Source organism: Pongo pygmaeus, chromosome 2, assembly GCF_028885625.2.
Source record: "Pongo pygmaeus isolate AG05252 chromosome 2, NHGRI_mPonPyg2-v2.0_pri, whole genome shotgun sequence".
Classification (NCBI taxonomy): domain Eukaryota; kingdom Metazoa; phylum Chordata; class Mammalia; order Primates; family Hominidae; genus Pongo; species Pongo pygmaeus.
The window spans coordinates 56135027-56162443 of NC_085930.1; the positions used below are offsets into that span (position 1 = coordinate 56135027).

The 27417-nt window shown below is 48.1% G+C and overlaps 1 protein-coding gene across 3 annotated transcripts in view; it reads right to left on the reverse strand.

Moving 5' to 3' along the window:
* The window catches only part of ADCY5 (adenylate cyclase 5), a 166981-nt gene that overhangs the window by 64118 nt on the left and 75446 nt on the right, over positions 1 to 27417 (reverse strand). For all 3 annotated transcript variants that reach the window (XM_054480641.2, XM_054480640.2, XM_054480639.2), the window contains exons 2-3: positions 6425 to 6574; positions 1756 to 1877 (exon numbers count right to left, since the gene is read on the reverse strand). In XM_054480641.2, the coding sequence (XP_054336616.1) occupies positions 1756 to 1877; positions 6425 to 6574 (272 nt within the window). The remainder of the gene's footprint in view (positions 1 to 1755; positions 1878 to 6424; positions 6575 to 27417) is intronic.

Consider the following 27417-nt stretch of genomic DNA (forward strand, 5'->3'; position numbering starts at 1 on the left):
TTTTCTCTCCTGTAAAATGGAGATAATCACAGTACAGCCCTCTTCTTTGCTGTGAGGTTTAAGTGAGTAGATTAATGCACGTAGGGCGGTGGCTGGTTCAGGCAAGCTCTGCGTAGGTGTGAGCTCTCACTGCTAGTGATCGTTCCACCATGGGAGGGCCAAGGTGGGTGGGAGAAGCAGCAGGAAAACGGCACATCTGCACTGCCTGAAGGGCTCAAGCCCAGGAGTCCAGCCACCGACTCCACTTCCCTGAGCTGGGCTCAGCTGCAACCCCCTCAGGTCCTTCCCAGATGTGGAGATTCAGCCAGGGGCAGCCTTCTTCCTGGGAGACCAAGGTGACTGCTGCCTACACTGTCCCTACCTGACAGAGAAGCATGGGGGGTTGGGAGACCCCCAAAACTGGGGTCCAATGTGTTATGCAGATACATGTCTCTCCCAAAGGCTTAGAGTCTCAGTTTTGAGAGACAGACGGAAGACATGCAGTCAGAATCCACAGTCTCGGATCCCAGGGCAGACTTGGGAACTGGGCAGTTCTCATTCTGCCTGAAGAAAACAGTGCTTCCCTCACCCCTACTGCTGTCAGCCTCACCTTCTCTCTCTCTCTCTCTCTCTCTGTGTGTGCGTGTGTATGTGTGTGTGTGTGCACGATAATTTGCACTATTTAATCACTTTCTTGAAAACTCAGGCCAAGCCTCCAAAGAGTCCTCTTTACACCAACCTTAGAGGACTCGTGAGTCCTAGGGAAACTTGCCTGGGGAGAAGGAACTCTCCGGAAGACAAACACAGCAGCTCCTTTTCTGGGCATATGGGAGGATTATCGGGCTCTCCAGGAAGCCATGCTGGATGAAGGCCACTGTATTGCTTCGTGTCCCCGTGGAACTCATAAGCAGATTTTGCACTCTATTAATCTACATCTGTTTGCACGTCCCTGCTGTCAGCAGCTTCTGTCTAGGGAGGTGGCAAACATGCAGTGAAAGGAGCATGGGCTCTGGAGCGGCCACTTGGGTGCAGCCTGGCTGTACCACTGCTGGCTGGGGGACCTTGAGCCCTGGAGTCTTTTAATCTAGAATGCCTTCCCCACCCTTTTTTCTTTCTCCATGACTGGCTTTTTAAAGAGTACACAATGTAGACTGTCCCACGTTCTGGATTTGTCCAGTTGTTTCTTGGTGATGTTTTTTTTTCTTTAAACTTTTTATTACAGAAAATTTCAAATAGAGTATATATGAAGTAAATAGCATACATGACCCATCTATCAACTGGGTGTGCTGATAAAGGTAGCTGGCTTGCAGTGCTGTCAGGAGGACTGGTGATAAGGTGGGCAGAGCCTGGCCCAGTGCCTGGCACGCACTGGCTTAGGAGGCATGGAAGCTGCCAGATGGTGGTGAAGATGAGATGATGGTGGTGACATTCGGGTCCCAGTCTATGCTTTCCATCTCTCTTGGTAGGCTAGGAGCTCCTCCCCAAAGCGGCTGGTGTTGCTTCCTCCTTTCTCCTCTTCCTGTTTTTATTCTCTCCCTACAGCCTCACTGTCTCCCCCTCTCCCCACCCCCCAAAAAAGTTACATGGGACACCATGATAATTCACTCATTTAACAGACCTGGAGGGGTGGGGCTGGCATGCTCTAGATGACACACTCTCCAAAGTCACCAAGCCACCCTGTTGGGCTGTGCCCACTTGAAAGGAGGGAAGTGGGATGTCTCCACGGGGGTCCAGCTCTCCCTCCCTTCCATCCTCCTCCCCCAACTTCACCCCTACCTCACGTTGTCATGTTTCTGGATGTAAATTTTATGGAACATCATATCCTCCTGCTTGGCGTTGATGTCTGCTTTCATCTCCATGGCAACATGACGGGGAAGGACAGACAGCAGGAGCCGTTCCTGCAGAGGGAAGCACATGCTTTCATCACCGCGCCTTCTACCTGCCTGGCAAGTGCTCGCTCCTCCACACCTATGCCCCTGCCTGAGGGCCCTGGAAAACCTCACAGGCTCTCCCGGGACTCCTGGGTTAACTGTGTGTGTGTGTGTGTGTGTGTGTGTCTGTGTGTCTGTGCATGTGTGTGTATGTATGTGCAGGCTACCTGTCCCCCATCTCCCCTCCCCGGGACACCAGCTAATCCTTCCGCCTCCTTCGCCACGTTTCTCGGGCAGAAGCGCTCCTGGTGAACCTGTGAGTACTGAGCACCTCGGGTTAGAATCCTGGATGTCACCTGAGACTCTGCGTGACCTTGGGCAAATTACCGAACTTCTCTGAGCCTCAGGTTGCTCGTCTGTAAAATGGGGATGGAGTTGTTGAGAGCATTAAATGAGACCCACTCCATCAGTTATCAAATATTTATTGAGCACCTACCATGTGCCAGGCACTATTCTGGGGACCGAGTGAGTTAACACCAAGAGTGAGACAGGCAAGGTTCCTCCTTCAGAAAGCTTCCGGTGTCGTGGGGGTCTGGGGCGCCACTATGGGGGCACTGAGCAAGGACACCTGATCTCCACTGGAGTAGTCAGAGAGGGCTTCCTGGAGACTGGAAGGATGGGGTGGGGAGGAGGTGCTCCAGTTCCACCTGGGGGACAGTGGCCCAGGAGAGTGGGAAGGCAAACTGACTCAGAGAAACCATGTCACAACCAGTGGCAGGGGAGGTGGGAGAGAAGCAAGTGGAGGGGCGGGCCACATCACAGAGGCTCACGTCAGCCTGTTACGGAGTCTGGACTATGCTCTCTTTTTGAGCTCCTTTCCTGGGCCTGCCCTGCTCCAAGATGCCCAGCTGCCTCCCTGCCAGGCTCCCCGTCAGGCTGGTGCACATCATTCGCTCATCCCCAGCCTTTCATTCTGGCTGCCTCCAGCCCTCCTCATTCTCCTGTCCTTCACTCTGCACCAGATGCTAGAGTCACCCTCCCATATGGCCCTGAGATTCTTCCGCTTCTATGTCATCTCTGCTTCCTCTCCCTCCACCTGGCCCCAAACATGGCATGTCCCACCTCTGTCCTCGCCCCATTCACGCCTGCACTCTGGGAGTAAGTCCACGGCCAAGGTTCCCACTATAGAGGTGGCTATATCAGCCACTTCCCACATCCCTACCTGCCATCCATGGCTTGCCAGCCTCCAGCTGCCCACCTGGATGTCTTGCCACTGTCACCCTGACATCACACCCAAACCACACTCGCTTTCGCACATTGTCATTCCCCAATCACTTTTCTTTCAATTTCCCTGCCTTTGCCTGGGACAGCCCCATTCTGCTGCACCAGTGTCAAGATCCTGCCCGCGTAAGTGGCTTTTGCTTTTCAGATCTTTCCCTCTGACACGCATTCCTTTCCCCTCAGCTGCAGGCCCTGTCCAGCACTGATGAAGTCCTACTCATCTGGAAACAGCTCTCGCACTTGTCCTTTCTGTTCTGTGCCTTCCTCCACTGCCCACATGCAGTTCTCACCTGGCTCTTGGATGCTGGTTGTGACACCCTGGACAGACAGCCTCCCTCTGCCCTCCCTGACGCCTGCACAGCCCTGATCTCTCTGAAACACTACCTGTGCTCAACACCTCCACAGGTTTTCTAGTTTCACCAGCCACATCACATATAGGTTCTTCCAGACCCACTGAACTCACTCTTCCTTATTTTACACTGCAAATCAAAGCCCATGTCCCCCCCACCCCCTTGCTACGCCTCATGCTTGCCTGGCCTGCTCCTGCCACCCCCAGACTGGCTGCTGCTCCTCTCCTTGCTGAAGCACCCTCTCCACCCAAACCTCAGCCTGTTGCTGCCCAGGCCACCTTCAGGGCCAGACTGGATGACCAGGGCAGCCTCCAGATCACTTTCCTTGTGTCCAAGCTTGCTGCCTCTGGTCCATCCTCCCCACTGAAGCAAGCAACTGCTTTTCCTAAAATACGCCAGACCATGTCGCCTTCTAAGCCTCCTGACGCGGCTAAGATCAGCCCATGCCCACAGCCTGGCCTGGAGGTTTCCATGACCTGACTCCTCCCTGCCCTTCCACCTGCTGTCCCAGCAGCACTGAAATGAAATCCACACTCCACTCCAGATAGAGCAGAACACAGAGGCCCCCACGCTTCCTGGGGTATTTCTTACTGTTGCTCACAAGCTCCTCAGCTGGCATCACCCTCCTCCTCCGCTGCTCCTCACCCTCCTTCAGGGTCTCCCTTTTCCCAGGAGGAGGTCCAATTCTGGCTGCCGGCATCCCCATCCCCACTCGCTGAAACCCCACATCAGTGGCCTGTTAACTGTGTGTGAGGAGAGGCCACCTTGGGGACCGGAGCTGCGTCTTGTCCAGTGCCACAGCCCAGAGCCTTATGCTCAAGAAGCTGATACATTAGTGAAGGGCGGTGTTCTCTGTGGGTCGGTCTGGTCTCCCCAAGCAGCAGGAAACACGACCACCAAAGGCCAACTCTCAGTAAATAGTTACTGGTGACAGAAATAGGAATTAAAAGACAGTGTGGGATGACTGGGAGAGACTGTGCTACAAACCGTTTGGCTTCATGAGAGGCCCTCCTACACTTACAACCACCTCTGGGGCCGTGGGCCAGGAAGGGTGGGCAGGGGGCCGCTGGGGAACAATTCTGAGCCCACTCATCACAGGGCAGCTAGAAGCTTCCCCCAGGGAGCCCCAGCAGCTCTTTCTGCACGCCTTGCTGGCTATGGCCGGCTAAGAAGCACCTGTCCGCAGAAAGCTTCCCCTCCTCAGCACATTGGCTCCAAATATGGAATGGCAAAAATATTTTCTCCCCTAAATTCCTGTGGATTTGGTGGAATGTCTAGACTGGCCCAGGCCACAGCAAGGAAACTGTGGCAAGCTGTAAAATGGTAACTCTCCTGGAGAAGTGAGAGGTACAGCCCCAAAAATGGAAGAAGGAGGAGGTATCCTGATGTCGGGTGAGAGACGCTGAGGCCTGGAATGGGGATGATGAGGAGCTTTTCAGGAATGCTGAGGCCTAGGGGTGAGTGTCGTGCAGTGTGCCAGAGGTGGGGTATATGTGTCAATAAAGGGCAGTGGGAGGACCCCAGGGACACTGCCAGCAAGGGCTTCCTTCAAGATGCTGGACCAGAAGCTCAGACAGGGCCAGAGTGAAGGGGGAGAGCCAGGCCAGGGACTGGTCAGCGTAAGTGGAGACCTGACAAGACATGGCGACCACTGAGGCAGCGCTGGAAGGGAAGTGGGGACAGGTGGGGACTGGGGGCCCTAGAGAGGTACTACAGAGCTTTGCCCCCTCGTTTGGCTGTCTGGATGTCACCAGCCATGTCACTGTGACTCACTTAGCATGCAACCGGATGGCATCAAGGACGCCCCCTGCAGTAGTAAAACATTCTGCACTCAGGGTGGCCACAGCATGTGCTCCATGCCAGCCTGGAGCCATGAGTGACCACTGCCATCTTGGCCATTTCTCCGTGTCCCCCACACTCAAAGGCAGACCGTCCATGTTTGTATCAGCCATGGGGGCTGACGCAGCATGCGGCACTCAGGTGAGCTCCACTGATGCTTGCTGAGGGTCTGGGGAGATGGTAATCTAGGAGGGGAGGGAAGGCTTCTGGTTTGGAGCAACCTTATCTCTTATCTCTTATCTCATAGGAGCCAGTGGGAGCCCCATCGCCCTGCAGACCCGCCCACTCTCTCCCCTAGGCCACATAGCCCCCCAGGCCTCCTGTGTGGGAGCCATGACTTAGAGTCACCAGACCCCTACCTGATTCACACACAGGAGAGGAGACAGTGGGGATCCAGACGTGGAATCCAAACAGGACTCCACCCCCAAAGAGGGAAGTGCTGGACCCCTGATGTGGCCCTCAGCCCTGCTCCCACCCCACCCAAGAGTGATGCATATAGGGCAGGTCCCTCTTTGCACCAGGAATCTGTGGCCCTGGGAATGGCCTGCCTTCCCTGACCCAGGCAGGTCTAGGAAGAGATGGGACTTTCTTCTTTCTCTGAACCACCAAACCCCAGAACTCAGAGAGAGGAATAGCCAGGTGTGGGGTGTTTCAGGGGATGACAGCTCCTGTCTCCTCTTCTTCTCCCTCATCCCTCCCCTGCAGAGCCCCTTAATCCCAGTTAGGAATGCTGGCTTCTCTCCTTACTCCAACTCAAGGGGGGTGCAGTGCGGGGAGGGAGTGGTGAGCAGTGTGGGGAGGGAGTGGGAGCCGTGTAGGGAGGCAGAGAGGGACCCTCTTGCTGCTGGGCTTGTTTGCAAACCACAGGGACACCACATGGCTATGGCACCTGGCCTTGGGCATGGGCAGGGTACAGCTCCCTTCCCACAGGGCCTGGAATGCTGGACTCTCTCCAAGGGAAACATTCCCCATGGGTTGGGCCCCTCCCGGGGAGTGGGGCTTGCAGCCGTAATGAGCACCGCCTGCCCCAGGCCAGGCGCTCAGCTGAGGTACATCTCAGGTCTCAACTCCTTCCCACTGCGCAAGGGCAGGGGCCTCACTCACCTGCTGCTGGTTCTCCCTCTGCGAGTGGAGCCGCGCCTGGATGCACTCTCGGGTCTCCTGGAAAGCCTGTCTCTGGGAGACCTCAGCCGGATAGTGGGTGCAGACACCCACGATGTTGGTGCAGGAGAATATGAGAACATTGGAGACAAGCTGCAGAGGGAGAGAGGAGCAAACCGAGCTCAGATCCTGACCTTCCTGGTCCCAAAGCATGGAGCCCTCAGCCCCTGTCTCAGCAAACTCACACCTGGCGCTAGCAAACAAATGCTGAGGGCACCCCACACGTGGCCAACCACTGTGAGCAGCTGAGCATAATCGATCAGGCTCTCTGATGTCCTCAAAGCCAGAAGTTTGGCTGGCTTGTCATGGGGTATGTCCTCTAAAGACACTGAATCACCTAATGATCATACTAAACATGCCTATAGTACCAGAAATTAAAAGGCTACATGTACTGTGACACAGCTGTGTGTGTGCTGGGGGCAGGAGCGCCACCGCAAGGAAGGTGCCACAAGGGTGCTGGGATTTCACTTTTGAAAGTGTGATAGAGTCCAGCACAGGACAAAGGGCCACCCTCCCCCAGAGATCAGCTCCGATGAATCAAGGCTTCTCGAATCCCCTCAGGTCCCCAGCACTGTGCTAAACGCTCTAGGGAACGAAAGGGCAAGGCTGGCCAGTCGGGGTCCATGGCCACAGTGGGTCTCCACTCCTTCCTCCCTAGGCTTCTGGTCTTTCTGTTGCCAGCTCTCTGACAACCACCGCACCAGCCGGCCAGTGCCTGCCATCTCCCCCGCTCCCCAACAACTGAGATGTGTGTGTGGAAAAATACCACCGACCCTCCAGGTCAGCAGAGTCAAAGCTGGAATTCTTTTGAAGGGAATACTTACTGAAAAGCTAAGGGAAAACGAAACACAATACAACACGACATGGAAAGCAAGGTTATACGGTACATTCAGATCCCAGTGAGGGATGTGTAGGCAAAATTTCTCTTGGCAGGTAGAGCTCCTGGATATCTGAGTACATGGGTCCTGTTGTCCTTGACTTGGGGCCACATGGAACAGAGCCACACAATGATGCTCCGGCTCCTAGGCTGTGGGGGCTTTGAGCTGCACCTCAGTTACTCCCACCAAAAACTTCCTTAGTCCCAGCTCCAGAAGAGGAGCCCGGGTCAGCCACTGCACCTTCTGCTGTGGCTCCCTCAGCCCTCAGGAGGCCTGTGTTAGTCCCAAGTCCTGGGGTAAGGAAGGCACTTGGCCATTTGGATCCCAAAGAGTCTTGCTGTGGGATGTCGGCTGCCTGGCAGTGGCCCTGGCAGATGACTCCTACGCTCTTCTCTAGGGGCCTCTTGGCTCTCGACTCAGGTCTGCTTTCTACCAGAAGGCTTTGCCCACCACAGCTTTGAGATGGTCCTGCCCTTGCTCTTTGCTGAATGTGGTACCATCTTTCCCTGGAGACATCCCATGGTGTGTGTGCCCTGGTCAATGAAAAGACTTTCTCTTTCCCATTTCAGGCTCTTACTCCCTCCTGGCTGAAGAATGCCCTGAGCTCCGCATGTGTCTCCTGGATGTGCCTTCCAGGAAGGGGCAAGTTTGGATTTCCAGCTCCACTGCCTCAGACGACTACTGTTGCTGACTCATAACTCCCATATCCTTCTACCCCAACCCCGTCTACGCTAGAATCCCATTGCTGTCATTTTATGTAAACACATGGCATAGGAAAAGCCAACCTATTTATCATAAGGAAAGAAGACCCCTGCTCTTCAGAAACTTACAATCTACTTGAAGAGTGTTATAGATGGAATGTTTGTGTCCCCCAAAAGGACGGCTGAACCAAAGAATGGTTTCTGGATGATTCATCAGAGGCAAGAGTGCAGGAATGGGAGATGGGTCCAGATGCTGCCACAGAAGCCCAAAGCATGAGGGAACAAAGACCTGCACGTGGCTGGGAGCCATTCAGGGCAGAGCTGACTCAGAAGGAAGAGCCCCTAAGACCAGGGAGAAGAAAGTCCAGGAAAAAATAGACCATGGCCTGAAGTAGTAACCAATGCTGTGATTATGAAGTGAGACCCCAAAAACAGGTCTCTGGGAAGTCACTGGGAACCACTGGGAGAGGATAAGGAGGAAGAGATGAGGAAGTGAAGGCTGAGGGGTAGGCCACAGGGAATTCTGAAGGATGATCTAGTTAGAGGAGATCTGTGTGAAAAGAGAGGAAGGTTCTTGGTGATAAAAACAGGAGTGAGACAGGAGAAACTGGGAAGAAGAAGATGAGGAGCTAGCCTCAGACAGGCTAGTGCATCATGAAAATACTATACAACATGACCAAATGGGCTTAATCCCAGGAATGAAGGCTGGTTCAACTTCAAAAAGCAACCAACGTAATTTTCCATATTAATAGACTAAAATTTAAAAACCGTATGATCATTTCAACAGTTTCTAAAACATCATTTGGCAAAATGCAACATACATTAATAATTTTTAAACTTACCAACTTAGGAATAGAAGGGAAGTCCCTTAATCTGATCAATAGCATATACAGAAACCTACAGCTAAATTATATCAGCCTTAATGGTAAAAGACTGAATGCTTTCCCCTAAGACCAGCAACAAAGCCAGGTTGTTCCCTCTCATCACTCCTATTCAACATCACACTGGAGGTCCTAGCCTATGCAATCAGACAAGAGAAAGAAACAAAAGACACACAGATTGGAAAGGAAGAAATAAAACTGTCTCTATTTGCAGATGACATGATTGTCTATGCAGAAGAAACTCAAAAAATTCAAAAAACTACCAGAATTAATATGCAAGTTTAGAAAAGTCATAGGATACAAGATCAATATACAAAAAGCAACCTACTTTTATATATGAGTAAATACCTATTGGAAGTAAAATTTTTAAAGGTATAGTTGGCTCTCTGTATCCACAGGTTTTGCATCTGTAGGTTCAACCAACCTTGGATCAAAACCCTCCGATTTGGCAACTGTACATATTTTCCATCCATGGCTGGTTGAATCTGTGGATGCAGAACCCACAAATACAGAGGGCCAACTGTACTATGACATTTTATATACGGGACTTATATAAGCATCTGAGGATTCTGATATCCCCAGGGGGTCCCAGAACCAATGCCCTGTGAATACAGAGGGCTGAGTGCACCATTTAAATAGCAACAGAAACCATGAAATACTTAAGTAGAAATCTAAAAAAAAAAAAAAAAAAAACTAATAAAAAGTCTAAAATTGGTCTTTATCTAAGACCTGTTCACTGAAAGCTATGAAACACTGATGAAAGAAATTTTAAAAGACTTTAATAAATGGAGAGATATACCATGTACAGAAAAATACCATGTTCCGATGTCAATTTTCCCCAAATTGATACACAGATGCAACACAATCACAATCAAAGCAATAAAAATAGCCAAAATAGTTTTGAAAAAGATTGCCAATCAAGTTAGCAGACTCATACTACTCAATTTCAAGACTTACTATAAAGCTACAGTAATTAAGACAATGTGGTACTAGCATAAGGGTAGAAATATAGATATATGGAATAGAATTTAAGAGTCTAGAAATAAGCCTTTATATTTTTGACAAGGGTACCAAGACAATTCAGTAGGAGAAGAGCATTACTTTTCAAGTAATCTGGGAAAACTGGATATCTACATGCAAAAGAATGAAGCTAGACTCCTTACCTCATACTATACACAAAAATTCACTCGAAGTGAATCAGAGACCCAAATATGAGAACTATAGATATAAAACCCTTAGAAGAAAACATAAGGATAAATCTTTATAACCTTGGATTAGGCAATGATTTCTTATATATCACACCAAACATACAAATAATTAAAGAAAAAAATAAATTGAACTTCATCAAAATTTTAAAACTTTTTGTGCTTCAAAGGGCACCATCAAGAATGTGAAAATAAAACCCACGGAATGGGGAAAATATTTGCAAATCATATTTCACACCTTTAGTTTTGACAAATGTATAAAGGCAATTACATGAAAGGAGTCTTTTAAAAAATTGTGCTAGATCTTCACTTGTATGGCAGTGAGTAAAAAAAAAAATGGTGCTAGAACAATTAAATATTCATATGATAAAAACAAACCTCACAAAATATACAAAATTAACTCAAAATGGTTCAGAGGCCTAACTGCAGAACCTATCATAGAAATTTTTAAAACAACGAGTACTACCACATACTATTAGAATGGCTGAAGTTAAATTAGATTAAAAATGGAAAGAAAAGAAGAAAGAATGAAATAACACGTACTGGTGAGAATGCAGAACAACTGAACTCATACTTTCCTGGTCGAAATGAGAAATGGTCCAGCTACTTTGGAAAACAGTTCAGCAATTTCTCATCGAGTTAAATATGCACTTGCCCTATGACCCAGCAACCTCACTCTTAGGTATTTTTTTTCAAATGAAATGAAAAGTTATGTTCACACAAAAATCTCTGCATAAATACTCAGCTATAAAAAGAAACAAATCACTGATACGTACAACATGGATGCATCTCAAATATATTATGCTAAAATGAAGGAAGCCAGACTCAAAAGCCTACAGACCATGATTCCATTTAGATGTGGGCAAAACTGTGGGCACTGCACATAGATCAGTGGTTGCCAGGGAGCAGTGGGTAGGGCTGACAACAAAGGGGCAGCACAGGGAAATCTTTTGGGGTGATGGGACTGTCCTGTATCTTGATTGTGTTAGCAATTACACATCTGTATGCATTTGTTACACCTGCAGAACAATGCAATAAAAAACTGAATTTTACTGTATGTAAATTATACCTTAACTAAAAAAAAAGGGCAGGAGTCATATCCAGGAGACTAAGAGAAAAAATGTAAGCAGATGGCTGGACAGAGAAAGAGTGGCGTTCCCTCTTTCTGAGGCCAGAAAGAGAGGCCAGAGTCTATTTTGAGGCATGATCCCCAAAGTAATTATCAAGTGTCTGCTGCAGCATCTCTGTACTAATCCTCCGGGTCTCTCCTGCTGTAATCTGACTCTTCCTATAGCCAGAAGGCCAATGGCAACAGACAGTGCAAATCCAGGTAAAAAGATGCGTGGTAACCCAATAGCCGTCCAAATGGCTTTGCTAAGCTTAGTGTGCCTTGGTGTTCATCTCTCTTTCACTAAACACAAAACCAGGCAGGCAGAAAGAGAGTGCTGTGGTTTGAGGGTGGGGTCTTGAGCAAGGCTATTGGAAAGGGGGATTTCAGCAAGTTGGACCTGAAAGTGAAAAAGAGATTAATAGCTGCCTCACACACATACACTCACACCATCTGCCAAAAAAGCAGGAATCTGGGCACCAGGTCTTAAAGGGTGCTAAGGTCCCTGTGCAGATGCTCCGGTTATGAATAGTGAGGAGGTATCAGTAAAATCTGATGGAATTCTGTTTACACACAGAGGGAGTCTGAAGTTTAAAAATGATCCTACACCTTGGCGACAAGGAAGGATGTCCAAATGCTGCCAGGCTCTCTTCTCCACTCAGTGATCAAATAATGAGCCCCTTTTTACACCCCCATAAAGACAGGCAAAGTAAAAGTAAGTATAAACCCTGTCCTTGTGTAAAGGACCTAATTAGTAAATAATAACAGATATCAGTCACTGCTGAGGCTTCACAACAGCAGGTAAACAGGGCCTAATTAAGGGTTTATTGGTTTTCCCTGTGCTGGCCTCACGGGACACATCTAACCACATGGAACACGTGTGTGTGTGTGTGTGTGTGTGTGTGAAGGGAGTTGGTGGTATGGCGGAGCACGTGACATATACCCACGTTACACCAAGTGGAGTGAAAAGGAGACCCAACAATACAGCAGACTGCAGCCCTGGAGTAGCCTCAGCACCTGCTTTAAAACAAGCAGCCGGATGCGGTGGCTTACACCTAGAATCCCAGCACTTTGGGAGGCCGAGGTGGGAATATCACTTGAGTCCGGGAATTCAAGACCAGCCCGGACAATATAGTGATATCCCATATCTACAAAAAATAAAAATAAAACAAATATTCACCAGGTAGTCCCAGCTACTTGGGAGGCTGAGGCAGGAGGATCACTTGAGCCCAGGAGGTAGAGGCTGCAGTGAGCTATGACCATACCACTGCACTCTAGCCTGGGCAACAAAGCAAGACTCTGACTCCAAAACAACAACAACAAAAAGTTTAAAACAAGCCCTGCAGATGGATGGGGTCCGAGTGGACAAGGTCCAAGGGGTCCCAGGACCACACCAGGAGAGACCCCACTAGAGGGGGAATGTTTGGAATTCTATTCTCAGAGTCAAAACCAAGGGGAGATGCCTATGAATATTTAATACTTCTAAAACCCCAGCACTTCTGAAACCCAATCTCTGGCTGCCCGCAGGCTGCAGGTTTGATTTGAGCCAAGAGTGGGAAGTTACAGTGCTCAGTTTGTGCAGTGTCTCCTTGGGAAGACTCAAAGAAACCCCAGCCACTGGCCTCAGGCACTGTGATCGCTTCTGCCTCTCCTCTCTGAGTTTTCAGGGGGCTCCATGGGCCCACTGCAATAGGCTTGCTACTGGATAATCCTGGGAAAGGTGCAAGGCAAAGGGGAATGAGAAATGCATGGTTTTGCAGTAGAAGGAAATGAGTTGGAGACTAGGGTTGGGGAAGACTCCTGCTCAGTTTGCTCTTTATGCAGTTCCTGTTCCCGATAAGTCAGCTTGCCCCTTGCAATATGGTTCACAGGTAAATGGTGGTGGCTGTGGTGGGAATCAGAACTTCCTGGGGAGCCAGATTTAGTGATGGGGGAGGGAGCAGGATGTTCAGTTAAATTTGAATTACAGACAAACAACACATACATCTTTTAGTATAAGTAGGTTCCAGGCAATATTTGGGACCTACTTATACTAAAAAAAAAAATATATATATATATATATATATATATTCATTGTTTATCTGAAATTCAAATATAATTGAGTGACCCATATTTTACTGGGCAACCCTACCAGGGGTCCTTTTCAAACCACATCTGCCCTCCCCCAGTCGTGACAACCCTCTCCCCAAGCTCCTGCCCACTCTTCCCTACTCCCTCTTCCAGATCTTCCTCCACTTGCGAGGACAGAGTAGACAGACTGCAGCGTTTTCCGTGTGCATCAGCGTCTGCAATCACCCCGATGAAGTGCAAGCCAAAGAGGTGAGATCTGATTTTCCAAATCCACCCAAAGACCACAAGAGGCTGGACCACCTCAGGGACACTGCGGGCAGAGAATCAGCTCCCCCTGCTCTGGGCAGTAGAAAAGGAGGAGAGGCTCTCTCCTGCAAGGTGTCCCCTGGCCCCAGCCCTAAAGACAGGCACAACTCCTTCCTGTTCTAGTCCTTTGTCGGTTTACAAACACATAAAACTAACAACGAAATGAGTCCCAAATAAAAGAAGCTGACGTCCTGGCAAGACTTCCTTCCTCCTACACTGGATTTCATTTGTCTTACACAGTGGTGGTGCAAAGCTCAGGGAACCTTGGTGGAACCCCATTAAGATATAATATAAAATAATTCAAGGAAGAATAATCTTAAATTATATACTCTTAGAAGGCATATCCGCATGGTTCCTTGTACACTGCACCATGCTCGATTAGGTGCTTAATGATTTTTTTTAACTATTATATATTTTTAACTGTTTTTCTAATCATAATGAGTGACACCTCTAAAATTTTTCCTTTCACAAAGAATCAAGATTCCTGTTACGTGTTTTTGGTAATCAAAGCTGTATTATCTCTGCTTGGGGGCTTTTGTGACAAGGTCCTCTTTCAAGGAGGTGGCCAGTTCTATACCACTGGCTCTGGACAAACATCATCAAGCCCATCTCTCTGCTCACTAGGGTCCTGCTCAGACAACATCCCCCTTCTCCTCTCCTTACCAGCTAAGATCTAGCTGCTCTTAGATTGTCACTCTCCCTTGCTCTGGAACTCCCCCTCAAGAGCTTAGGATGCCTCCTGAGGGGCCTCCAGCCTCTGTGAACACCATTCTCTATGTCAGAGATCCTCAAATGATACCCTTAACATCATGACATCTTCCTACCCAAAAACCTGCCAGGACTCTCCATTACCAGTAAGATAAAGCCCAAACTCCCGTGCCGGCATTAACGCCCTCTAACTCTTATCATAGACCACATTCCCTGTCTCATGCCTACCCCAGCTACTCACTGTGTCTGAAAAAAACCAATCTACAATACGATTCTAAAGTGTAATGTTTATTTAATACAACTTTAATGTTACTAAAATTAGAGCATGAAATATTGACAAATCAACAATTAGCATCTGCTTAATACATTTTAAGGAAAAACAAAATAGAGTAGAATGTGAAGAAAGACAAGTATCTAGGAATGACTGGGTACAGCAATATATAGTCTGCAAAACACTTTCTCACATGTAGTTCATTTCACCCTCATCAAATCCCTGTAAGATAAGCAAGTTAGGCAGCATCATCCCCCTCTGCCAATGAGGAAACTGAGGCCCAAGGCAGGGGTCCTGCCTTGGATTACACGGCAAGGAAGCTGCAGAACTGGGATCACAGCCATCTCTTTCTGAGCTCACAGCTCATCCTACTCTACTGTACTAAGCTGTTATTTATCCCAACCTAATTTAGATCTAGTTTTGTTTTATTCTATTTAATAAAGAGACACTCAACTTTCTCTCACCCTTGTCCCAGGCGCCCCAGGCCTTCTTCATAGATCCTGGTCACATAAAGTACTGCTGATTAGGGACCTACTCCCAGCCACTGCCAGATTCGATGAATGTCCTCCAGGGGCACGCTCTCCAGGGAACTCATGGCTATGGGTGAGAAAGGCCCATCTGTCTCACAAAGCCAAGTCTTACTCTAGTGTAGCTTCCCTTCATTATTTTTTTATGGAGATACAATTCACATACCATAAAATGCACTCTTTTAAAATGCAAAATTTAGTAGTGTTTAGTGTATTCACAAGGCTGTGCAACCATCACTACCAACCCCAGGACATTTTCAACATCCCCAAAAGAAACCCCATGCCCATTAGTCACTGCCTATTCCCCACCCCACCCTCCCCCGGCTCCTGGCAACCACGAACCTACTTTCCACCCCTGTGGATTTGCCTATTCTGGACACTTCATATAAATGGAAGTGAACAATAGGTGGCCTCCTGTGTCTGGCTTTTCTCACTTAGCATATTTTCAAGGTTCGTCCACGTGGTAGCACACATAGGCTGAGAATCCTTTATCCGAAATGCTAGGGACCAGAAGTGTTTCATATTTTGGATTTTTTCAGATTCTGGAATACTTGCATATACATAATGAGACATCTTGGAGATGGGACACAAGTCTAAACATGAAATTCATTTATGTTTCATAAACACCTTCTATATGTAGCCTGAAGGTAATTTTATACATTTTAAAATAATTTTGTGCATGAAACAAAGTTTGTGTTAAGTACTTATGTGTGGAATTTTCCACTGTGACGTCATGTCAGAGCTCAAAATGTTTCAGATTTTAGAGCATTTTGGATTTCAAATTTTCAGATTCAGGATGCTCTCTACCTGTATGTATTTTGTTCCTTTTACAGCTAAATAATATTCCACAGCACAGATCTACCATATATTGTTTATCCACCATCAGGTATAGACATTTGAATTGTGTCCACCTTTTGGCTATTATGAATAATGTTGCTGTGATGAACATTCATGTACAAGTTTTTACATGGATATATTCTGTTTTCTTGGGGATATATCTAGGAGCGGAATTGCTGGGTCACATGGCAACTCTATGTTATTGAGGAACTGCCCAACTGCTTTCCAAACACCTGCACCACCTTACATCCCCGCCAACATTACATGGGGGTTCCAATGTCTCCACATGCCCTGCCAACACTTATTTTGTTTTCTTTTTCATGACAGTCATCCTAGCAGGAGTGAGGATGGTATCTTATTGTGGTTTTAACGCCCTTACATTTGTAAAGCAAATAGCAACAATTACAAGGGAGAGAATGTCTTCTATAACTTGCACAGCTGTGCCTTTAGAGAGAAGTGGCCACATTGTACATTTTATTTTTTGTTATTTTTAATTACTTATTCCTAGGAAGACCCCACGCTTTGCGCAACCAGAGAGAAATAACAGCTTTCATGTAATAGTGCTTATGTGAACAAGACAAACACTGATTGAGTGCCCAGCACTGGGAAACCATGCTGCTGGCCACGTTGCCCTCTAGGACTCCAGATCTGGTGGGGAAGTCAGACAAGGCATGGAAGTGGTTGGGAGGACATAAACTCTGCAGGCTCCACAACCTCTATTCTCTATCCTCAAGTTAATTTCATAAACATTCGGTTCGCAAAGAATATGCCAGAGGAAATACCCTTAATATACAAAGTATTTTGCCAATTAACAATAAATGGGTAGAATTTAACAACAAAAAAAGGCTGGGCACAGTGGCTCATGCCTATAATCCCAGCACTTTGGGAGGCTGAGGTGGGTGGATCATGAGATCAGGAGTTCGAGACCAGCCTGGCCAACATGGTGAAACCCTGTCTCTACTAAAAACACAACAAATTAGCTGGGCGTGGTGGTGCGCACCTGTAATCCCAGCTACTCGGGAGGCTGAGGCAGGAGAATCACTTGAACCCAGGAGATGAATGTTGCAGTGAGCCGAGATCACACCATTGCACTCTAGCCCAGGCAACAGAGCAAGATTCCTTCTTGAAAAAAAAAAAAAAAAAGGAATTGAAGAACAATAACAAAAAAAATGGGTAATGTGGATGAATAAGCTATTCAAAGTAAAAATACAAATGACTTACAAATGTGTGATATCAAAAGATGTGAACCCTCACTAGTAAGCAAATAAATAACAATAAAAGCAGTATTTTGCCTATTAAAATAGCAAAGCTTTCTTTTCATAGTAATAATGTTGGCAAGAATGCAATGGAATAGGTGCCCTCCTACATTATCAGTGGGAATGCAAATCGGCATAACCTTTCTGGAAACCAATTTGGCAATATGTATGAAGAGCTTTCCAAATATTCATACCCTTTGACCCAATAAGTTAGTCCCCTCCCAGGAATCTATGCCACAGAAACCTCAGTAGCTTGAACAGGGCTTTATGTCCGAGGATGATTATAAAATTTAACAATTAGGAACAGCTAAATGTTGAAAAACTAGAGAACAGTTAAATAAATTATGGTGCTGTCACCAGGTGCAGTGGCTCATGCCTGTAATCCCATCACTTTGGGAGGCCAAGGAAGGAGGATCACTTGAGGCCAGGAATTTGAGACCAACTTGGGCAACATAGGGAGACCCCCATCTCTACAAAGAAATAAAAAATTAGCCGGGCATGGTGGCATGCACCTGTAGTCCCAGCTACTTGGGAGGCTGAGGTGGGAAGATCACTTGAGCCTAGGAAGTGAAGGCTGCTGTGAGCCACGATTACGCCACTGAACTCCAGCCTGGGTGACAGAGCGAGACTCTGCATTAAGATGAAATAAAATAAAACTTTGGTGCTCAATACCCTGGAATATCTCAAAGCCTTTAAAATGTTTTATTTAAATAACATTCAACATTGTGGGAAATTTTCCAAAATACAATGTCAAGTGGGGGAAAAAAGAATATGAAATTGCTTACACCTCATGATCCCAATTTTTCACATGTATACATTTCAAAATGTTAACAGTGATGGAATATCTCTAGGTGGTGGGATGATAAGTGCTTTTTTACTTTTTTTCTTTGTACCAATGAATACTCTCCAATGTTTCTATTGTATATATTACTCTAAAAAGAAATACTGATAAACTTATATAAAGAAAGAAAAAAGTACACGCTTGCGCTGTGAGCACGGCTGGCCGAAGAATCTTCTCTTCTGACAGAAGAGATAAAATGAGAATGAAAATGCCTGTAAAACCAGACAGAATAAGTCAAATGGGAAAAGAGATTCAAAACAGAAAAAGGAATCATGTCTGGGCAGTGGGGACTAGGACCCTTCCTGGAGACGTGTCTGCAGATGGGCAGGACCTGGCCAGCAGGCATCCCAGTAGAGGGGGCATACAGGTGATGCAAACAGCATCAATATGGATGGGGCAGAGGAAGAAGAGTCCAGGGTTACACTGGGAACACCAGGTAGTCACTGCTGACCAGAAGCAAGGAGAGGACTGGCCAGAGATGAGACAAGGCGGTTCATGGCCAGATCATGAAATAATTTTTTCTATGGGAGAGTAAGGAGCCAGCACATAATCTAGGAGGCATTAAAAACTCTTGATGGCTGCATTTACAAAAATAAAAAGTATATTCATTGCCCAAATTATAAAATATACATTCGTTATGGAACACTTCAAAATCATAGAAAAGGAAAAAAAATCAATTATCACCCAAAGACAACCAGTATTAATGTTTCCATTTATTTCTTTTACTTCCTTTTTTTAAAAATCTACTTATGGCTTTTTGTTTTTGCTTTCATAAAACTGTGATCTTACTGTTTACATAATTTGGTATCCTGTGTTTTTCACTTTTTTTTTTTTTTTTTTTTTTGAGACGGAGTCTTGCTCTGTTGCCCAGGCTGGAATGCAGTGGCGAGATCTTGGCTCACTGCAAACTCCACCTCCTGGGTTCAAGTAATTCTCCTGTGTCAGCCTCCCGAGTAGCTGGGATTACAGGCGCCCACCACCATGCCCGGCTAATTTTTGTATTTTTAGTAGAGACGAGGTTTGTATATTTAGTAGAGATGGGGTTTCACCATGTTGGCCAGGCTGGTCTTGAACTCCTGACCTCAGGTGATCCACTCGCCTTGGCCTCCCAAAATGCTGGGATTACAGGCGTGAGCCACCGCGCCCAGCCTTCACTTAATATTGTAACGTAAGCATGTTCCCCTGTTATTACAACTTCTAATGCTGCCAGCTTTCAAAAGGGAAATGTGATCACAGCAGAACTTTGGGTAGATTAAATTGACAGCTGGAAAGGAGGCAGTGAAGAGGAAGATGCTAGAAGTAGAGAGACTAAAAGAGGGCTGTGGAAATAGCACAGACAAGAAGCACCAGGGGCCTGGGAGAGGCTGGAGCTCTATGAAGGGAAAGCACAGTGGCCCCCAAGCAAGGCATCTGCAAGGAGTATTTGAGCCTGGGTGATGTATCTATGAGAAGAAGAGAGCTTCAGTTCCTAATCCACTTAGGGAAGTCCGGGAGGAGCTGGCTTTGGGGTGAGTGGGTTATGAGTAATAAAGTGTCACAAAAGCTAAATGCAAGAGTAGGAAAGTCAACAGAATCAGGTGTTGTGGAAGAGGCTGAAAAGAGATGGATGAGCAGACTGGGTAGAGGAGGAGTTGAGCTGTAAGGGGTTAAGTCATGAGGTCATGAGGGGACGGTGAATGAAGGTGACTCTGGATGTTTGGCAGTGAAGGGAGAGCGAGTGGGCCACAGCTTGAATGAATATGGCATGGAGGTTAGGAAACTTGATTTATCCAGAGGCAGAGGGAGGGGAGGGGCCAAAGAGGTAAATGAGGGCAGCACCGTACTTCCCTGCAGAACTGAGCTGTCCACCAGGGGAGCCACTAGCCACACGTGGCTAGGAACATTTGCAGTGTGGCTGGTCTGAAGTGAGGGGTGTTGTAAATACAAAACGCACTGGAGTCTGAAATTATTTTTTATTCATTACATGATAAAATGATATTCCAGATATATTGGGTAAATAAAATATATTATTTAAATTACTTTCACCCATGGGTTAGTTTGTTTTCTTTGTTTTTACTTTTTGGCCCACTGGAATAGCTGGAAGGATATATGTAGCTCTCAATATATTTCTGTTGGACAGCACTGCTGTTGTACAAAGGGGAGGCAGGACAGGAGGGACCTGGAGCATAGTGGATGAGGGACAGATCCCAGGTTACTGGCAGAATATCAAACTGCTGAGCAATTGGTGGCCCACCTTAGGCCCACAGAGTGATCTGCCTCCTTACTTCCCCTGAGGGGGTCATTCCCAAAGGCTCAGATTCATCTGCCAAGCTCAGGGCTGATTTCAGATGGTACACCCAGCACAGCCACTCTCTGTGGCTTTCAGAAACATGAGATGTGGTGACAGAAAAGGGAAGGGGGGCTGGAGGCGAGGCCCAAGGGATATGGAGGTATATGACAGGGGCTCAGGTATGATGACTGAGGTATCTAGGACAGTCTAGAGAAGGGTATCAGACTGAAAATTCACTTATCTTACACACCACGAAACTTGGGACTTGGGGAGAATATACGAATTTAAAACCATGGGGAGAAGGGCATCCTCAAGAGCAATGAATGAACATCTAGAGGCAGCACAGTGTGGAGAAAGGCCTGGGAACTTAGGTGTGAGTTCTCAGCCTGGATCTGCAAACAAACACGTGGCTCTGGACAAGTCACCTTTCCTCTGGGAACTTCAGCTTCCTCATCCATAAAAACGAGAGGCAGTGGGTGATGGCCAAAGTCTTTGCCACCTGGGACAGTCCATGGAGTGGCCAAAGCCTGGGCCTCCGGCTGCTCAAGCAGGGACAATTTGCATTCCCCTCTAAATGGAGATGCTACTTAGAAAGACTTTCAGAGAAATCCCTGATTTCAAATCTTCTGCCTTCCGTTCTCCTGCAATGCAATGGAATGCTCAGCATTGCAGCATATAAGCTACAGCTTTAAGAAGGCCTGTCATACCTGGAAGTCGTAAAAAAGTCCCCTATCCAACCGTGCTAGATCCATGGGGAATCCCAGAGAAAGCCAGAGTCCTTCAGAATCTATGCCAGGCACCGGCCCCCACCTCATCCCCGGACCAGGCATGGGAATCACACATACAAAGCAGCAGAGAAAGGCAAACACGTTCCCATACAAACCAAGGACATGAGTTGGGGCGGGAGGACAAGAAGAGGCTGGCATGGCGGGAGTACCTTGCAAAGGTTTTCCAGGGAAGCTGATGATGCTTCGCCCACCCACAAACTGCTTCTCCTGCAGTTCTCTGACCTCTGGGATAAGGAGACGTTTGCTTTGTGGCCTGGCAAGAAGTTTTGTGGGCTAGAAGTTTATTTATCCTCCAAGTGCAATCAAGTTGCTCTCTTCCAAAAATCTCATCTTGGAGAATAATTATCCCCACTCCCCCAAGCTCTCCCACCCTCAGCTTCCTCCTCCTCTCCCGGAATATCAGGCAAATCTTCATTGTTTCCCGTGAGTAGTGGTGACAGCTGAGGGTGGTGCCAGCCATGTAGGTGGAGGGAGGGGGCTGACAAAAGGCTGGAGTCAGATTCAGGGGTGGGAAGAAGGAGCCCACCTGAACTCGGAGTTCTGGTTCCCACCCTACACAGGTGAAGTGCAGCTTCCCTCGTGCCTTCCCCCATCCCCTAGCCTGATCCACTCATGCCCACATCTCCTCCCTCTTTCCATTCCTCACCTCTGGGGCTCATTTTAGGTCAGCAGAATCCAGAAGGAAAAAAAAACACTAAAGAGAAATGAAATTGCCACCAAGTGCTTACCTTACCTCCAACTGAGTGTGGAACCTAGATGGGGCCATGTCTTCTGTGGGACAGGCCTGGGCCCTACCCAGCACTACACAGGCTGCTCTGTGGGGATGGAGGGGACCATGGGCACCTCAGCAGGGATCCAGGGGCCCCAGAGATTGCCTGGGGGAGACAGGCAGGAAGATTCAGTGAGAGGAGTGCTATGCTGGGAGTCAGGAGCCCCAGGGGCCAGTCTTGTGACTTGGAGCCAGTCATGCAACCTACAGGAATCTGAATGCGCTCATCTCTATAATGGAGCTAATGACACCTGCCAATAAGACACCAGTGCTAACACTGTACAGGTGTAAACCAACACAGGCTGGGACTAACAATGCCATTAGAGATCTGGAGGGCTGAGAAGTAGATGGGAGGCCAGGCATGGTGGCTCACGCCTGTAATCCCAGCACTTTGGGAGGCCGAGGCGGGTGGGTCACTTGAGGTCAGGAGTTTGAGACCAGCCTGGCCAACATGGCGAAATGCTGTCTCTACTCAAAATACAAAAAATTAGCTGGGCATGGCGGTGCACACCTGTAATCCCAGCTACTTGGGAGGCTGAGACAGGAGAATCGCTTGAACCCAGGAGGCGGAACTTGCAGTGAGCCAAGATCGCACCACTGCACTCCAGGCTGGGCAACAGAGTGAGACTCTATCTCAAAAAAAAATTAGCTGGACATGATGGCACATGCCTGTAGTTACAGCTATTCGAGAGTCTGAGGTGGGAGGACTGCTTGAACCCAGGAGGCAGAGGTTGCAGTGAGTTTAGATGGTGCCATTGCACTCCAGCGTGGGTGACAGAGCAAGACTGTGTCTCAAAAAAAAAAAAAAAAAAGGTACATAGGAGCCAGGCCTCCTCTGCTCACTGTTGTGTCCCTATTATCCAGGACAGAGGCTGACACACAGCAGGCCACAATAAATTCTTGTTAAATGAATACATGGATGAAAAGAAAATTGAAGGCTGCAGGGTACCTTTAAGGCCTTGAATATTCCAACTCACAAGAGAAGACAGTCCCAGACTCCCAGTTGCCTCTGATGGTGAGCATCAAACACAAGGTGGGAGATGGGCTACAGGGTCTCTGCTATGGTTTTGAATGTACCCTGAAATTTAATGTGTTGGGAACTTAATCCTCAAATTCATAGGTCAATTGGAGGTGGGGCCTCTGGAAAGTAATAAGGATTAAAGTCATCAGGGTGGGGCCCCCATGATGAAACTGGTGGCTTTATAAGAAGAGGAGGAGAGACCTGAGCTAACATGCACACATATGCTCTGCTTTGCCATGTGATGCCACCCACCACATCATGATGAACAAGAAGGCCCTCACCAGGTGCTGTCACCATGCTCTTGGACTTCCCAGTCTGCAGAACCATGAGCTAAATAAACCTCTATTCTTTATAAGTTACCCAGCCTGTGGTGTTCAGTTACAGCAACAGAAAATGAACTAAGACAATCCTTACCTGCAGGAATGCCCAGGCCCACATCAGAATTAAATGAAAGATGAGTGTGGTACTAACTGCCATGGCCACTAAGCATTTGGAGATGGTTTCCATCAGGGAGATGAGACATGAAACAAGTCTGTGTGTCCCTGTGAGTGTCTGGAAAGTGGGAGAGCTGGCCTGAAGTATTGGAGAGTCCCTTATTTGCTGGCTGACCTTGAGCATATCACTAGGAAATCCCCAGAAGAGATTGAGTCTATAGGAGAAATGAGCTAATGTGCAAACGAGTCTCTTGGAAAGGCCTGGTGAACAGCAAGAGGCCTGGATTGCTGCAGTGCAGCCCTTCTCCTCACAGGCTGGGCTAGCTCAACAAACTCCTCTGCTCTCTGGGTCCTATGAGGTTTCTTTCTATGTAAAATGGGAGAATGTGACCAAACAGCTCTCACCTGCTTCCCAAGAGCACTGACATCCTGAGGACTCTGGGGAGTCTTATCTGTGATGTGATTCAGCCTCCCAGAAAGAAACCAGGAGGTTCTGCCCGGGTCTCCACTCTCTCCTGGCTGTGCTGCTAACAAGGGGGTAGGAAGGGTGACCAGAATTGGCACCATGGCCACAGGAAGCACTGACTGCCTTAATTGTTGGGACATGAGGAGTAACAGTGTTAAGTCTTCTCTCCCAGGGCCAATGGAGGCATGACCTAATGCCAAAGGATGAGCCATGAAACTCAACCATTATGATGGAAGACTATAAAAACAGCCAGTGGGAGGAGTGGCAAATGTTCATCTGCAGACTCACCTGCCCTGTATACTCCCTAGCCCCTGGAAACATATTTTCAGTTTGAAGTCCAAGTGATGGACTACAGATTATCACACCACCGCTCCCTTTAGAATAATTAAGATTAACCTTTTTATTTAAAAATAATAATTTTTAAAAGGCTGTGGCAGAGACTGTAAGTTGTCCAACTAAATTCCTTGCCCTGTTCTTCCCAGGCAATACACAGTCACTGGGCACATGGCTGCCCAGCCACAGACAGCATTTCTCAGCCCCTCTTGCAGCAAGGTGTGGTCGTGACTATGCCAGTGGGGTATGAATGGAAGTGCTACATGCAGCTCCCATGTCACCTCCCATTCCATTATCAAACGCTTTCTTCTGGGCTAGAACACAGATAGGCTCCAAACCCAGCTTGACCATATGAATGAGGATAATGTCCTTAGAAGTGGTGGAGCAACCCCATGGAACTGAATCATCCTACCAACCTGGACCCCATCACTTTGAGACTGACACAAGAGAAATAAATTCCCGTCTTCTTAAAGCCACTGTATTTTGGTGTCTCTTTGTTACAGCAGCTTAGCCTTGACCCTAATACACCTGCAAACAGCAGAGGTTTCTAGGTCTGAGTATCGAGATGGCAAGCCCCTATCCCATCCCTCCCTCCCCTTTGCCCTCTCCCTTCCTCCCCCACTTCCTCCTCCTCCCTTCCCACCACATGCTCCGGGGCAGAAGGGAGAAATCACAACACACAGGGCACACAAAGCCAAGGGAAGGCAGGATGAGGCTGGAGGTGTGAAAACACTAAGGCCACTCCAAGAATGGTTGAAGGCATCTGAGCAGTGCTCCTGACAAGACCTGGGACCAAGCCCAGAAACCAGAGCAGAGACAAAGCAGACAGAGGGGCTGATTCTCAAGACGGAAGGAAGCACAGTGGCCGGACTCTGCACGGTAACAAACAGCGGCCCAGAGGAAAGAAGGAGTGAGCTCTGCGGTATCTCAAGAAGGCGAAGCATGCTGTGGGGAAAACGTGGGATCTGGTTAGGACCTGGTATCAAAGACCTCAGTTCACATCCTTTTTCCCATGTGTGGTGGTGACTCAGTAACTTAACCTTAGTAAACCTCAGAATCTTCTCCTACAAAATAGGGATGATACTATCTACTTCTCAAGGACTGTGTAAAGATTAAGGTGATGGACTAAATAAGGCGATAATATAAAATGTCAGGAAAGCAATTATTCTTCCACTGCCTATCTAGGTTTAGTAAAAGCAAGAAACTGAGAGCTCCAACCAATTGATCGCAGTCCCCTGAGGAAAGTGGAGAAGATAAGAACATCGGTAATTTGTCAACCGTCTTGAAGCACCAGGTACAGGCCTGGGTGCTTTACCAGAGTACTGTCTCCCAGGGGAAGTGGCACGTGGCCGGACCCGAGCCGGGTTCCGGTCTTGAGCCTCGGGGCATTGCACATGGCAGCCGGTATCTCTCAGCCAGGCCTGGAGGATGGGGCAAGAGCTGGGGATGAGGCTGCCACTTCTGCACCCATTGTGGGCAATGCCTCAGGGCACTCCCCATCAGCAGCGAAGGCCAGGCCAGGTGTAGATAGCATGGGATCTGAAGCTCAGTTTCCTGCCTGATTGTCCCTCACCCCCACCCCTGCATATCTACACAGTGAAGGGTAGAAAAGCAAAAGGTGCCCCAGGGCCTCCCCTCAGGGATAGCTGGGCCCTGGGCTGCTCCTAAGCCAGATTTGGGGCAGGGGAGAGGGGAGTGAGGGGATTTGAAGAAGGTGGGCAGGCGAAGTCCCTGGGGTCTGCAGTGAGCACAGAGGAGGGCTTGGGGGCTTGGGGCCCTGCCCCACCTTCTGCTGGGCCATTATGCAGAACCTTTGCTTCTTAGCCCCTTGTTCATTCGGCTGGTGTTCCTCTGCACTTGCTGACACTGCACTTACTGCTGGACTTGTCCAGGAGCCCTTGTTGTCTCCTGAAAGGTGAGCCTCCATGCTGGCCCAACACTTCTCTCACTTCCATTTGCCCCATGTTCTCTGCTCGAGGGCCCTAAACATTGATGCTCGTAATCCCAGCTGCCAAAGGACAGGCATCCATCAACCCCCAGCCCCAGGGACCCCCTCCTCTCTCCCAGGACTCAGAAGCAGCCCACAATGCTCTGACCCCCAACACATAAGCAGAGAATGACATTCCCCAGGATGCAGGAAGATCCAGGGAAACATCACAATGCCCGATTGGGCAGGCTATCAGCCCACGCATGGCACCCACATCCTGAGGGCACCCAGGCAAGGAGATAGGGGAGTGTCCCTTTTCCTTCCTATTTGGAGGAAGCAGCACCCCTTCCCAGAGGGAAAAAGCCCCGAGTCCTCAGAAAGGCAGACTGGAGTGGAATTTAATCCCACGACAACAGATGCTATTCCCCGCCACATGCCTAAGATGACAGAGCAAGAGAACCTCAAGAAGAACACACACGCCTGCCTCCCACCCCCAAAACCACTGGGTGCCTGTGCCACACACCAGCAACAAGGGCAGGTAAGCCCATCTGGGCAAGAGGCTGGCAACAGGATCATTCCTGAAAGTCAGCTGTCAGTCAAAGTCTGCACCAAGGAAGCTGCTGTGAGAAGAAACCCTGGGTGTGTCCTTTGTACTCTGCTATCCTAAGCAAATGACCACTCCGTTAAAAAATCAGCATTGGCAAGTCTGAATGTGTGTCAACTGGTTTTTAAAATTTTTTAAAAGAAGGCCACAGCTACAGCAGAAAGTAGAGCCTACAAAGCCACCTTTGAACCCAGACAAGCTGAACCCTGACAAGCAGAGGAAAAGGCAGGGATACTGCGAAAGGTGGGCAATGCAACACTCAACCACCTGTTCTCTCCTGCCTGGTTAAGGTTCTCATTCACTCTAGGAATTATCCACAGCAAACCATTCCTCCAAAGCCAGCTAGGCTGGGGCCAAGTCTCATGGAGCTGCCAGTACCTCCACAGCACCTAGCATGCAGCAGGTATTCAATAAGTGTTCCAGTAGGAACAGGGGCACACAAATCAAGTAATGACTGGTTGTCCCAATCACAGCCATTTCCAGGCAGCCGGTATGTACATGAGGAACACAGACTGATCTGACTTCAGCATGAGCCAAAAATAATGAAGAGAGGAAGTCTGCTATAAATCATCTAGCGCATTTAGAAGTCCTCTGCCGCTGGGCATTATCCATGCCATTGGCTTTCCTGCTTAATGCAGCAAACTGGATTGATACCAGAGGGATGGAGAACTCTTCTTGGAGTCTCCAAGTCTCAGCTGGGCTGCCCCAAGAGCCAAAACACAACTGGAAGGATGAA